Source organism: Clinocottus analis, unplaced genomic scaffold (genome assembly GCF_023055335.1).
Source record: "Clinocottus analis isolate CAN_PGR_092001 unplaced genomic scaffold, fCliAna1.0.p SCAF_11, whole genome shotgun sequence".
NCBI lineage: Eukaryota > Metazoa > Chordata > Actinopteri > Perciformes > Cottidae > Clinocottus > Clinocottus analis.
In genome coordinates, this window is record NW_027175832.1 from 10,867,731 (window position 1) to 10,881,965 (window position 14,235).

At 40.8% G+C, this 14,235-nt stretch overlaps 1 protein-coding gene across 1 annotated transcript; it reads left to right on the forward strand.

Annotated features, from left to right (window-relative positions):
* Window positions 1-1,031: 1,031 nt before the first annotated feature.
* Window positions 1,032-13,276, forward strand: LOC137801599 (myosin-7-like). The gene is made up of 37 exons (XM_068598955.1): window positions 1,032-1,232; window positions 1,735-1,878; window positions 1,971-2,127; window positions 2,224-2,251; window positions 2,339-2,447; window positions 2,573-2,665; window positions 2,768-2,831; window positions 3,280-3,378; window positions 3,465-3,568; window positions 3,669-3,807; window positions 4,768-4,886; window positions 4,965-5,114; window positions 5,205-5,375; window positions 5,464-5,773; window positions 5,879-5,940; window positions 6,223-6,428; window positions 6,559-6,682; window positions 6,755-6,891; window positions 7,375-7,630; window positions 7,721-7,963; window positions 8,046-8,222; window positions 8,303-8,448; window positions 8,534-8,624; window positions 9,317-9,706; window positions 9,811-9,937; window positions 10,014-10,132; window positions 10,209-10,405; window positions 10,487-10,670; window positions 10,755-10,920; window positions 10,999-11,123; window positions 11,220-11,528; window positions 11,612-11,815; window positions 11,920-12,216; window positions 12,332-12,436; window positions 12,530-12,625; window positions 12,852-12,986; window positions 13,163-13,276. The coding sequence occupies exons 1-37, from the start codon at window positions 1,032-1,034 to the stop codon at window positions 13,181-13,183; spliced, it is 5,805 nt and encodes a 1,934-aa protein (XP_068455056.1). The 3' UTR covers window positions 13,184-13,276.
* The last annotated feature ends 959 nt before the right edge of the window (window positions 13,277-14,235 follow it).

A 14,235-nucleotide genomic window follows, 5' to 3' on the forward strand; every position in this document is an offset into this window, starting at 1 on the left:
CTGTTGTTCACAAGGTGAGAGCAACAAATAGCAGCAGGGCTCTTCCCAATTTGGAGAATTATTTTTGTGATAGGCAACCTCGATGCCAATTCTCTGATGATGCATCCCCATATTTGGTTGACTAACAACCTATATTAATGGAGAGGCAGCCTGGTGTCAGCCACTAGATCCATTTCACCAGGCAAAGGTTGACGGTCAAAGGTAAGAACAACAACATCCACTCAGGAGAGACACTGTTGTGTTGCTGCCTAAAGATGTTGACAGCTGTTGGTGCTAACTACACTTTGTATTAAGTTAGTGATACATTTTTGGTTGAAAAGATGCCTTGTGTCACTGCATACCTCTTGTACTTGTCATTTGATTTGTCCTAATTAAATAATGATGTAATGTGATATATTGGTTTTCCTCTAAATACCACAGATCCCAAATTCCCGTGGAGTGAACGCCTCAGGTAAAATTCACAGCGACATTTAAATGACAATTTTTTACAGTGCAACAGTTTAGAAAATTACTTCGCATCATACGGTCTCTTTAACACGATGAACATCTTTCCTGATGCTGCCATTTTATACCAAAATACCTGGCACATGTTATCATGTCTCTGTGATTCTAAGGTTTGAGTGCATCCTCATTTATAAAAGGTTTTAAATAATGTGATTATGTTAACAAGACAATGATTGTGATTTTGGCTCAGTGGTAGGGTCATCCTCCGCTATAGTCCATATCCATGGGCAAGACACTTAATCCCAAATTGTTCCCGTAGCTATGCCCATAGTGTATGAACGTGAGTTAAAATGTTAGCTGGTCCTGATAGGCAGGTGGTACATTGCATTTTAGCCCATGCCATCTGCGTAGAAATGGTTGAATAATGATGGTCAGAAGAGTAGAAGAGTCATTCGTCAAATACATTTTTAACAACATTGTTTGTCTCATTTTCCTTGAGTCTTATGTGAATTATCTATGGGTCATCTATGTGTGTGCAAAGAAAATCACAGGCCGTTAAAGATGTTCTGTTCCTGTTAGGTTGAAAGATGGGCGATGCCGCCATGGCCGAGTTTGGGGCCGCTGCTTCTTTTCTCAGAAAGTCAGATAAGGAGCGTCTCGAGGCTCAAACTCGTCAATTTGACATGAAGAAAGAGTGCTTTGTTCCCGACCCAGTGGTTGAGTACGTCAAGGCATCTGTCACTAGTCGGGACGGCGACAAAGTCACCGTGCAGACTGAGTTTGGAAAGGTACGCACAACACATCGAAGGACCTCAATTCAAATGTTTCCCACTACAAGTCTTTACCTCAGCAGCGCTCTCAAGTTTTGAAGACAGGTTAGCGTGACGTAATCCCCCTGGAGCCGTTGCGGGAAGGGGGGGGGGGGGGGGGGGGGGACGACGACGGCGACGACGACAAATACGCGCCGCAGGACGGCTCCAGTCCCGCCCGCCATTACATCTTACCCGGATACAAAAGATATGTTTTTCTGATTGGCTGTAGCCCATTTCTTTTTTTTGACTGGCTGATGAGTGGCTCCTCATGGGGGTGCTTGATTCCTGCGTGGTGAGGGCAGCGCGCGACCAGGTCATGTCTGCGCGCTGCGGCACATTAAACAGCCTGAAGTTTTTTTTCAGCGTGAGAAATACGACGTGTGGCGGGAGGGCGTGACTTAAGACAGAAATGCGTGACAGTCACGCTCAATGCGTGACACTTGAAAGCCCTGCCTCAGACTGTGCTATCTCTTTGCAGACTGTCACAGTGAAGGAGTGTGATGTACACCCCCAGAACCCGCCAAAGTTTGATAAAATTGAAGACATGGCTATGTTCACCTTCCTCCATGAGCCCGCTGTGCTGTTTAATCTCAAAGAGCGTTACGCAGCATGGATGATCTACGTAAGACCATTTCCCTTATGTAACTCTCCATTGTTAGTAAGACATCTCAACATCTGAAACCACTATCGTCGACCCCTCTCTTATTACGACAGACCTACTCAGGGCTCTTCTGTGTGACCATCAACCCCTACAAGGGGCTGCCGGTCTACAATCAAGAGGTAGTTGTTGCCTACAGAGGAAAGAAGAGGACTGAAGCTCCTCCTCACATCTTCTCCATATCTGACAATGGCTACCAGTACATGCTGGCAGGTGAATAATCTATATTAGCCTTTAAGTGCTGTAAATATTCAACTCTGATTTCATTCCATGTTTGACTGATGATTTGAAAATCCAACTTGCTGACAGACAGAGAAAACCAGTCTATCCTCATCACGTAAGTCAAACAGCAAAGGGGTAAATTACTTCAGTAGTTACGGGTCATGGGTCTTGCACTAAAATACTCTGTCTCTCTTCCACTTAGTGGTGAATCCGGTGCTGGGAAGACTGTCAACACCAAGCGTGTCATCCAGTACTTTGCCAGCATCGCTGCCGTCCCGGGTGGGAAGAAAGATCTAGCAGCTGAAAAGAAAGTCTGTATTACATAATTAATTCTTCCTCAGATACACCCAGAATATCAATTATTAGTCACTTAATTTAATTAGTCAAGTTTTTGTTCCTTAAACCTGAAGTCTGTATCTATATTCAACAAAATCAGGGGACCCTGGAGGATCAAATCATTCAGGCTAACCCTGCTTTGGAAGCCTTTGGAAATGCCAAAACCATCAGGAATGACAACTCTTCTAGATTTGTGAGTGTCTGTGTGACTGCAGTGTGTCTACTTGATTATCACTAATGTAGCATTTTTTGTTGCTTCATTTGAGTAATAGATGAACACTTCTTTTTCTCTTAGGGTAAATTCATCAGAATTCATTTTGACAACCGAGGAAAGCTTGCCTCTGCTGACATTGAGACTTGTAAGTAAAACTCAACCCTTTCATTCATCCGTTTCCTGGAGCCAATCCCTGCATGCGAGAGGCAGGGTGGACAGGAACACACTGATCCACTCACAGAAACTTTCAGTCTTCAGTTGCCCAATCTGCACATAATAAATGAGAGCAACTATGGAGGTGCCACTGATGTGACAGCCAACATACAGACTTCTTACAGAAAGGACTTTGCAAATTTGGACCCAGGAGCTCATCACTTTAACCACTGTGCCACACACATAAAATATAAATTAATTCATAAGAAGTCATTAAATTATTTCTTATCACATTTATTCCACAGTTCAAACCATTTAGTTTCACTAAACCTGTCGATTTTGTGTTGTTGCACGAAATGCCATTAATTATAGCTAGCATACACTGATAGAAACCTATTTATTCTGGAAATCACATAACGTATGTTATTTGCCTCTAACAGACCTTTTGGAAAAGTCTCGGGTGACCTATCAGCTCAAAGCTGAGAGGGATTATCACATCTTCTACCAGATCTTGTCTCAGGCAAAGCCTGAACTTCTGGGTAAGTGCACATTGACATGTGTACATGTAAAACTATACTGTATCATAAAATAAATATTTTCTATTTTCTGACTATATATCTTTTAGAAATGTTGCTCATCACCAACAACCCCTATGACTACGCCTTCATCTCCCAAGGAGAGACGACAGTCGCCTCCATCAATGACTCCGAGGAGCTGATGGCCACTGATGTGCGCTGAATCTTCGATTGACAGCAGCAAACTTTTTTTTTAATCAAACATCAACTAGAAACATTATTACTACATGTTCTTTTTTCAAACTTTTATTCAGGATGCCTTTGATGTGCTGGGCTTCATTCAAGAAGAGAAGAGTAGTATATATAAGCTGACTGGTGCCATCATGCATTATGGTAACATAAAGTTCAAGCAGAAGCAGCGAGAAGAGCAAGCAGAGGCTGATGGCACTGAAGGTAAGAGACATTTTCATATGTAGACAGGTATTATCATTATTATGATTCATATTAGAGATTTGGCAAAGTGAAGATCCAACATAATAACAATTTTATGAAATACAATTCATTAGGTACAATGAATGAGTTGTTGATTCAACTTTCTGGCCATTTTGGGAATGTAGTTTGAGTTCATGTTAAACATTATTGCATCAGAGAGATGTTCCTTTTATGTAACCTACCCTCTTGAAAAATGGGATGGACAAAATAATAGAAACACATGTTGGCGTTATGCAGTGGTTCTAAAATGTTTTCTGCCACGCCCCACTTTGGAGGAAGAAACATGTTCGAGCCCCACTGCCCCAACAACATTGGAACAAAATGGCCTAACTGTTTGAGACGGCTCCATCTGTGCTTTTTTCATTAATAGATTAAAGAAAATTTAAATCTCTTTAAATTAATCAGATTGCTCCATTTTACAACAACTAATACCATGTGCAATCACTTTGTTACAACAATGCAAATAAAGTTATATATGTGCAAAAAATAACTCATATTTGGCAAAAAAAGATTACCAAGGAAGCCGGTTGGATCCCTGTTTTCTCCCCATAGTTTCATGTTGAAGTGTCCTTGAGCAATAGACTGAAGCCCCAGTGCTTCACAGCAGCACAAAGCTCCTTAATTACTAAGGATGGATGAAATACAGAGAATAATTCCTCCACTGTGGGATTAATAAATGATTCTTAAAAAAATAAAAATATGTTTTTAAAAAAAATCTGCATCGCCCCCCACGCCCCAACTGTAATACCTCCGCACTGATCGCTGCCGTGATTTGGGGTTAGAATGACCATAGGACAACACAAGCAGCACTAACCAGACTTGTTAAAAATAATCCCTTATAGGCATTTGTAAAAAAAAAAAGAAAAGAAATTGGGACAGAAAGAAAAACCTTTACATGACACTATGTTCCCACCTTGGCAGTTGCTGACAAAATTTCATATCTGATGGGCCTGAACTCTGCCGACCTCATCAAAGGTCTCTGTCACCCAAGAGTTAAAGTAGGAAACGAATGGGTCACCAAAGGACAAAATGTTGCACAGGTAATGACTTGAATGGAACCTTTGAGGAAAGTATACAACATTAAATTTTACAGATATCACAGGTTATTTTTTCCCAAGGTGTACTATGCTGTTAGTGCACTGTCTAAATCAGTGTATGAGAAGATGTTCCTGTGGATGGTGGTGAGGATCAACCAATCCCTGGACACCAAGCAGCCCCGCCAGTACTTCATTGGTGTACTGGACATTGCTGGATTTGAGATCTTTGATGTGAGTTTGGAATGGAATTCAAAGCTAATAAACAGTAGTAGCATGTGTATGCCTGAGTAAATGTTCTGTTTACGATCAATGTCATTGCAGTTCAACACCTTTGAGCAGATGTGCATCAACTTCACCAATGAAAAGCTGCAACAGTTTTTCAACCACCACATGTTTGTGCTGGAGCAGGAAGAGTACAAGAAAGAGGGCATTGAATGGACTTTCATAGATTTTGGTATGGACCTGCAAGCCTGTATCGACCTGATTGAAAAGGTGAGAGACTAGGCTATTACATGTTCAGACATACATGAAGATTGATTGACTTTTTGTTTTCAAACCACTCATGTTTTTGTCTCTTCAGCCGATGGGTATCATGTCAATCCTTGAAGAGGAGTGTATGTTCCCCAAAGCCTCTGATGCCACCTTTAAAGCAAAGCTGTATGACAATCATCTGGGGAAATCTGCCAACTTCCAGAAGCCCAGAGTTGTCAAAGGAAAAGCAGAGGCCCATTTCTCCCTGGTTCACTACGCTGGAATTGTTGACTACAACATCAACAACTGGCTGGTGAAGAACAAGGATCCTCTGAACGAGACCGTTGTGGGACTCTACCAGAAGTCTACCCTTAAGCTTTTGGCTGTACTTTTTGCTGGGTATGCAGGAGCTGATGCAGGTATGTTCACACTTACTAGTTGGCATAAATGCAAATGCATGAAACAATACTGGACAGTTTTCTGTCCGCAACATTTATATTTTATATTTTTTTTAGAGACTGGAGGGAAGGGCAAAGGTACCAAGAAGAAAGGTTCTTCCTTCCAAACTGTATCAGCTTTGCACAGGGTAAAATATGAATGTGTTTTTTGTATTGATGTTTTCAAATATTGGTTATATGTAAATCAAAGCTAAGGATCAAAGCTAACCAACACAGAGATTTCTTCAGGCTAATTGTTAACCAACAGTTTCCCCATGGCTATGACACTATTAATGAGTCCTGATAACATATCGAGTTTAGAAAGGATTTAGTCTCACATTTCAATGTAATTTACAATATTTGTAAAGTTATTGCGTCAAAAACAATGAAAACACAAAATGTCTTTAAAGTATTGTGTTGAAAACTTGCAGGAGAACCTAAACAAGCTGATGACCAACTTGAGGTCTACTCACCCTCACTTTGTCCGCTGCATCATCCCCAATGAGACCAAGACTCCTGGAGCCATGGAGAACCCTCTGGTGATGCACCAGCTGCGCTGTAACGGTGTGCTGGAAGGCATCAGGATCTGCAGGAAGGGCTTCCCCAACAGGATCCTCTATGGAGATTTCAAACAGAGGTTTGCATGTGATGGACAAACACATATTTAAAACATGCCTTGGAAACAAATGATTGTCTTGTAAGAATTGTTGTGTTGTTTATAATATATTTTAACAACATGCAAAACTATTTATTTGTTGACTTTTAAGATACCGTATTCTCAACGCTAATGCCATTCCTGAGGGACAGTTCATCGACAACAAGAAGGCCGCTGAGAAACTGTTGGGTTCTCTGGATATTGACCACAACCAGTATAAACTGGGGCACACCAAGGTCAGTAGTAGATGCACTTTGCATAACACCTATATGTTATTCCTGACTATCTAATCTGGCTCCATAAAAAAGGTGTTCTTCAAAGCCGGACTGCTGGGTCTGTTAGAGGAGATGCGTGATGAGCGACTTGCACTAGTCATCACTGGTATCCAAGCCCGGGCACGAGGCCTTCTAGCAAGAATTGAGTTCCAGAAGATCGTTGAACGCAGGTAACTGCTCTCAGCACAGCCAAACTCTGTCAGTAAATTATTTTTTTTTAAATTTAATATAGCCCAATATCACAAATCACACATTTTCCTAAAAGGGTTTTACAATCCGTATAGCACTTTCTCCCTCTTTTAGATTCTTAATTATATATGGAACAGCTCAAACTGAAGAAACCATCACCTATGACAAAAACAAATTTTTTATAATGCATATATATGCCTTACATCCACAGACGAAACCACTGCAATTGAAATAAATATTAAACACAGGAGGGATAACGGATCAGAATCGATTTAGGTCATATTGAAAAAGACATTTGTCTCGTTAAAACTTGTTTTGTAATGCTGAACAGAAGTAAAAGAAATATGTGTGTTTTTTGAAAGTACCTGTGTACATAACGTTTGTTGTTTCAAATTGAAAATGAAATAATGTAAAAAAAACAGGGATATTTTTCCTTCTTAAAGACAATGACCTGTTTTGCACAGGGATTCGGTACTTGTGATCCAGTGGAACATCCGTGCCTTCATGGGAGTCAAGAATTGGCCCTGGATGAAGATGTACTTCAAGATTAAACCTCTGTTGAAATCAGCTGAGAATGAGAAGGAGATGGCCAACATGAAGGAAGAGTTTGCTAAACTGAAAGAGGCTTTTGCAAAATCTGAGGCCCGCAAGAAGGAACTTGAAGAAAAAATGGTCAGTCTTCTCCAAGAGAAGAACGATCTGCAGCTCCAAGTTCAAGCTGTAAGTGTAGAAGCTGTCAGCTTTACAGATTCTATCAAAATAAAAATGAGTCTGGCGTTGTCTAACGCTGTGTCTTTTAAATAACAACAGGAACAGGATAATCTGGGTGATGCTGAGGAAAGATGCGAGGGGCTGATCAAGAACAAGATCCAGCTGGAGGCAAAAGCCAAAGAGCTGGTTGAGAGACTGGAGGATGAGGAGGAGATGAATGCTGAGCTGACTGCTAAGAAGAGGAAGCTGGAGGATGAGTGCTCTGAGCTGAAGAAAGACATTGATGACTTGGAGTTAACTCTGGCTAAAGTGGAGAAAGAGAAGCATGCCACCGAGAACAAGGTATGACGTATACTACTTACTGTACAGTGTTCCAACTAACATCAGCATTGAAGTCCTTGATGAAATTGTCCTCTGGCCATAGGTAAAGAACCTGGTTGAAGAGATGGCTGCTTTGGATGACATCATTGCCAAGTTGACCAAGGAAAAGAAAGCCTTACAGGAAGCTCATCAGCAAACGCTGGATGATCTGCAGAGTGAAGAAGACAAAGTCAACAGTCTGACCAAGGCCAAGGCCAAGCTGGAGCAGCAAGTGGATGATGTAAGTATTAACAGACATGATGCATTTGCCTGTAACGTGAAATCATGACTGAATAACAAGTTATTTATTACGGCCCGCAGCTCGAAGGGTCCCTTGAACAAGAGAAGAAAGTGCGTATGGACCTTGAGAGAGCAAAGCGGAAGCTTGAAGGAGACCTAAAGTTAGCACAAGAGAGTGTCATGGACCTGGAAAATGACAAGCAGCAACTCGAAGAGAGGCTGAAAAAGTAAAATTAAAAGTGGCTCTTTTAAAAACACGAATAGTTTTCAACTATGTCTCAGGTACATTTTAGTTATTTTTTCTATCCACAGGAAAGATTTTGAAACCAGCCAACTCAATGGTAAAATAGAAGACGAACAAGTGATGAATGCCCAGCTCCAGAAAAAAATGAAGGAGTTACAGGTAATAATTTTCATGATGACATTTTGGTTAACTGGCGCATGGGTTAGGGTTAGAGGGTTAGGGTTTGGTTTCAGGGTTAGGAGGGTTAGGGTTAAGTTTAGTGGGTTAGGGGTTAGGGAGCTATATATATATATATATATATATATATATATATATATATATATATATATATATATATATATATATATATATATATATATATATAAATATATATATATATATATATATATATACATATATATATATATATGTATATATATATATATATATATATATATATATATATATATATATATATATATATATATATATATATATATATATAAGGACTCTAACGCATGCGCGAGTCAGAGGGTCTCTGAAACCCCGTTGCGCAATGAAAGTGAAGACCAGCACGCACCTCACACCTTACAGCTTACACCTTGCTTACGGCGTTTCCTTTTTTTTGTTCTTCGTGATGTGGAGTGGCTCCGCGGGTTAGTCCCCACGCCCTGTATGCTCGTGGTGGCCCGTGTGGTGGAGTAAACTGTATGAACGCGCTGTGTTGAGTGTGCTGGCCTGTGACAGAAACTCCAAGGACACTTTTTACGACCAGTGATATGGACTATATGGCATTCATTGAAGGCCTAAGTCTGAAAATCATGGACCGCCACTGATATATCTTTAAAACATTGCATTTCATTTTGGTTTAGGCCCGCATTGAGGAGCTGGAGGAAGAGCTGGAGGCAGAGCGAGCTGCACGAGCCAAGGTAGAGAAGCAGAGATCAGACCTGGCCAGAGAGCTGGAGGAGATCAGTGAGAGGCTGGAGGAGGCCGGTGGAGCAACATCTGTCCAGATTGAGATGAACAAGAAGAGGGAGGCTGAGTTCCAGAAACTCCGCAGAGACCTTGAAGAGGCCACTCTGCACCATGAAGCCACCGCCGCCACACTCAGGAAGAAACAAGCCGACAGTGTGGCCGACCTGGGGGAGCAGATTGACAACCTGCAGAGAGTCAAGCAGAAACTGGAGAAGGAGAAGAGTGAGCTCCGACTGGAGCTGGATGACGTGGTCTCCAATATGGAACATATTGTGAAGACAAAGGTTAAATACTTATATGTGTATCTTTAACGACCTATTTGTTGATATTTGTTGATTATGTTAGTCTAAGACCCTTTTTTGTTTCTTGTTAATGCTTTTGTTTTTAGAATAATTTGGAGAAAATGTGCAGGTCTATGGAGGACCAGATGAATGAATACAAAACAAAAGCAGAGGAGGGACAGCGATTCATCAATGACTTCAGCATGCAGAAAGCAAAGCTTCAAACTGAGAATGGTATGCATTAGATTTGAACGGTCTGTTTTGTTCAGGATATTATGAAATACTTATTTTATTCTTTCACCCAAAATAGGTGAATTTGCAAGGCGGCTTGAAGAAAAAGAATCTCTAGTGTCTCAACTCACCAGGGGAAAACAGTCCTACGCTCAACAAATTGAAGACCTGAAAAGACAACTAGAGGAGGAAATGAAGGTAGGAACCAAATACCAGAGAGAACTTAGTCTAGATGGTAGGACATGAAGATGCCTCAAGATATGTTTTTTTTCAGGCCAAGAATGCTTTAGCCCATGCAGTGCAGTCATCCCGTCATGACTGTGACCTGCTCAGGGAGCAGTATGAGGAGGAGCAGGAGGCCAAGGCTGAACTGCAGCGCGGCATGTCCAAGGCCAACTCTGAGGTGGCTCAGTGGAGAACTAAGTACGAAACTGATGCCATCCAGAGAACCGAGGAACTGGAGGAGGCCAAGTGAGTCAAATGTGTTTTGACCACGACAATTCAGCAAAGTTAAAAAGCAATCAACCCTGAATCAATTCTATCCAAATGCAGGAAGAAGCTGGCTCAGCGTCTGCAGGATGCTGAGGAGGCTGTGGAAGCAGTGAACGCTAAATGTTCGTCTCTGGAGAAGACCAAACACAGGCTGCAGAATGAGATAGAAGATGTCATGGTGGACGTGGAGAGGTCTAATGCTGCTGCTGCTGCTCTGGACAAGAAGCAAAGAAACTTTGACAAGGTTGAACTTCAAATTCATCTGGGACTGTAGCTCTTTCAGAGTGAGAATTAGAGTGGAATTGACCTTGACGCATTTACAATTCAGGTGTTGGCGGAATGGAAACAGAAGTATGAGGAGTGTCAGTGTGAGCTGGAGAGCTCTCAGAAGGAGGCCAGGTCTCTGAGCACCGAGCTCTTTAAGCTCAAGAACTCCTATGAAGAATCTCTTGAACATCTGGAGACTATGAAGAGGGAGAACAAGAATCTGCAGGGTAAGGGTAAAACCATCTTACACCTCTGTTGTAGAATTTGTTCCAAAATTATTGACAATGTTACATTTTGTTTCTCAGAGGAAATATCTGACCTCACTGAGCAGGTTGGTGAGAATGGAAAGAGTATTCACGAGCTTGAGAAGATTCGTAAACAGCTGGATCAAGAGAAGTCTGAGATACAAACAGCCCTGGAGGAAGCAGAGGTATGTTGAATGTTCTATTGGGGACCCCATGAACATGTTTTCGTTATTGGTCATAATTTGTCAAATATTTAATTTTCATTCTATATTTCATAACAGGCCTCACTGGAGCATGAGGAAGGCAAGATTCTCAGAGCCCAGCTTGAGTTCAACCAAATTAAGGCCGATATTGAGCGCAAGCTTGCTGAGAAGGATGAAGAGATGGAGCAAGCAAAGAGAAACCAACAGAAAATTGTGGATTCTCTGCAGAGCTCTCTCGAAGCAGAGACTCGCAGCAGGAATGAGGCTCTCCGTTTGAAGAAGAAGATGGAGGGAGATCTCAATGAGATGGAGATCCAGCTGAGCCAGTCCAACAGGCAGGCAGCGGAGGCCCAGAAACAGCTCAAGGCTGTTCATGCACATCTGAAGGTAAATATATGGACACTCATTTTAGTTTCGCAAGTGCCACTACTATGGTATCTTTGTAACCGGAGGCTCTGAACTTCTCCCAGGATGCCCAGCTCCAGCTTGATGACTCTCTTCGATGCAATGATGATCTGAAGGAAAACAATGCACTGGTTGAGAGGCGTAACAACTTGCTTCAGGCCGAAGTGGAGGAGCTCAGGGCTGCTCTGGAGCAAACGGAGAGAGGTCGCAAACTTGCTGAGCAAGAGCTGCTGGACGTTACTGAAAGGGTGCAGCTACTGCACTCACAGGTAAGGCGGATGCTAGACTTTCAATTTGTTGTTTGAGTTTTTTTCTCCAAATGTGTCGCTGTAGTACGTTCTATAACCATGTTTCCTTCATTGTATAATGAAAGAACACCAGCCTGATAAATCACAAGAAGAAGCTGGAAGCCGATACATGCCAGCTTCAAAGTGAAGTGGAGGAAGCGGTGCAGGAGTGCAGGAATGCCGAAGAGAAGGCCAAGAAGGCCATTACTGATGCTGCTATGATGGCAGAGGAGCTGAAGAAAGAGCAGGACACCAGCGCTCACCTGGAGCGCATGAAGAAGAACATGGAGCAAACCATCAAGGACCTGCAGCACCGTCTGGATGAAGCTGAACAGATCGCCTTGAAGGGGGGCAAGAAGCAGGTGCAGAAGCTCGAGGCCAGGGTGAGTGCCAATTAACAATGTCAACACTAAATCAGCAAAGCTTCACACTAGAACTATTATTTTTCACCACATTCAAAAAGCCTACAAATTAACATTTAAATAATTCCCTCAACAGATCAGAGAACTGGAGAGTGAATTAGAGGCTGAACAGAGAAAGTGCAGTGACTCTGTGAAGGGAATACGAAAATATGAAAGACGAATCAAAGAGTTGACCTACCAGGCAAGTCTCTCTTCATTTACCACACTGTTGATTACTGAGATTGTTATTTGTTATTCAAAACTATACTTGTTTTGTTTGTTTTTTTGTATCTAGACAGAAGAGGACCGTAAGAATCTTGCCCGTCTGCAAGATCTGATCGACAAGCTGCAGCTCAAGGTCAAATCCTACAAGAGAGCTTCAGAGGAAGCTGTAAGTACTTTTTTTATAGGAAAAACTAATCTAGATCAAAAACATAAAAACTGTTAAAGCCCACAGCACACGTGTGCTTATTCACCATGGCTCATTTCCAGCTCATACAGTAAAAAGCCATGTGTCAATATGGCACAAAATAATATCAACGTTACAAATTACTGTTTCATTCTGTAAGGTGTGTTATTACTGCATAAATATGTGATGTTGTGTTTGTATTCTTCAGGAGGAACAGGCCAACAACAACCTTGGAAAGTTCCGTAAACTTCAACATGACTTTGATGAAGCTGAAGAGAGAGCGGACATCGCAGAGTCTCAGGTCAACAAGCTCCGTGCCAAGAGCCGTGACGTGGGGTCAAAGGTCAGTAGACTGTATTTAAATTGTTAAATTGTTAAATTGTGTACAGTGTTCACATAACCTTTTAACTAATATGTAGGACATTGAATTTACAACATTTAAAACGTTTCATGATGTATATTAGTTTTTTTCCAAAAGAGTTCAATCAGATCATTTACTTGTTGTTTTTCTTATTTCAGAAAGGACACGACGAGGAGTGAAGCTCATGGAATGAATCTGTGTTTCTGAGGCGCCTGATGTCTGAATTATGGTGTCCTCCCTAAACTTGTCAGTTCAGTAGAATAAAATTATTAATCTGCATCTCAAACTCTGCCTTAGTGTATTTTTTATGTTACATTTACTTCACTATGTATTAGTATGAAATACTGGTGACAGTTAACTGGTGCATATACTGTATATACAGTATATATATATATATATATATATATATATATATATATATATATATATATATGTATATGTATATATATACGTATATATATATACACATATATATATATTAATGTATATATACTGTATATACAGTATATACAGTATATGCACCAGTTAACTATATATATATATATATATATATATATATATATATATATATATATATATATATATATATATATATATATATATGTATGTCAGAACAATAATGATATATTGTGTCATAGCAAATGTCAATAGTATTGTTTGTCGTCACAAAATAATACGTATAAAAATAGTATGGTAAGTCATCTCCAATGTAATTGATTTTGTCATAAAAATAAGAACAATATAGTATATTATAAAACATACACAAAAACAATGGGTTGACTTTGGGTTGTGAACAGTTTTATACAACAGAAGAAGGTTCAGACGGAAACAATAACCACACACGATAAAGGAGAATAGAAATAACACAACCGCGACACTGACAGATCTTTTGCTCATCTTTTTTATTTTTTATTTCATGATTAATATTCACATCACTGGTTAACAATGAATCACAATGAACATCTCTTTCATACCAAATATTCAGAATTGAAGGAAGGGGGGGATGAGCGCTATCTAACAGGACAAATGCCTCTAACAACCAGCAGATTGTTTGTTGTCTTCTGCATGCTCTTGCTATGGTGTCGTGCCCTACAGAATAATACAGCACACCACATTGGCTCCACCACGGCACTGAAAAGCACGTTCTGAACATGTTGCTAATAACGCCGACCAGAATACAGCAGGTAGGACCGCAAAAAGACAAATAAATCTCATTAACAAATCCGGTCTA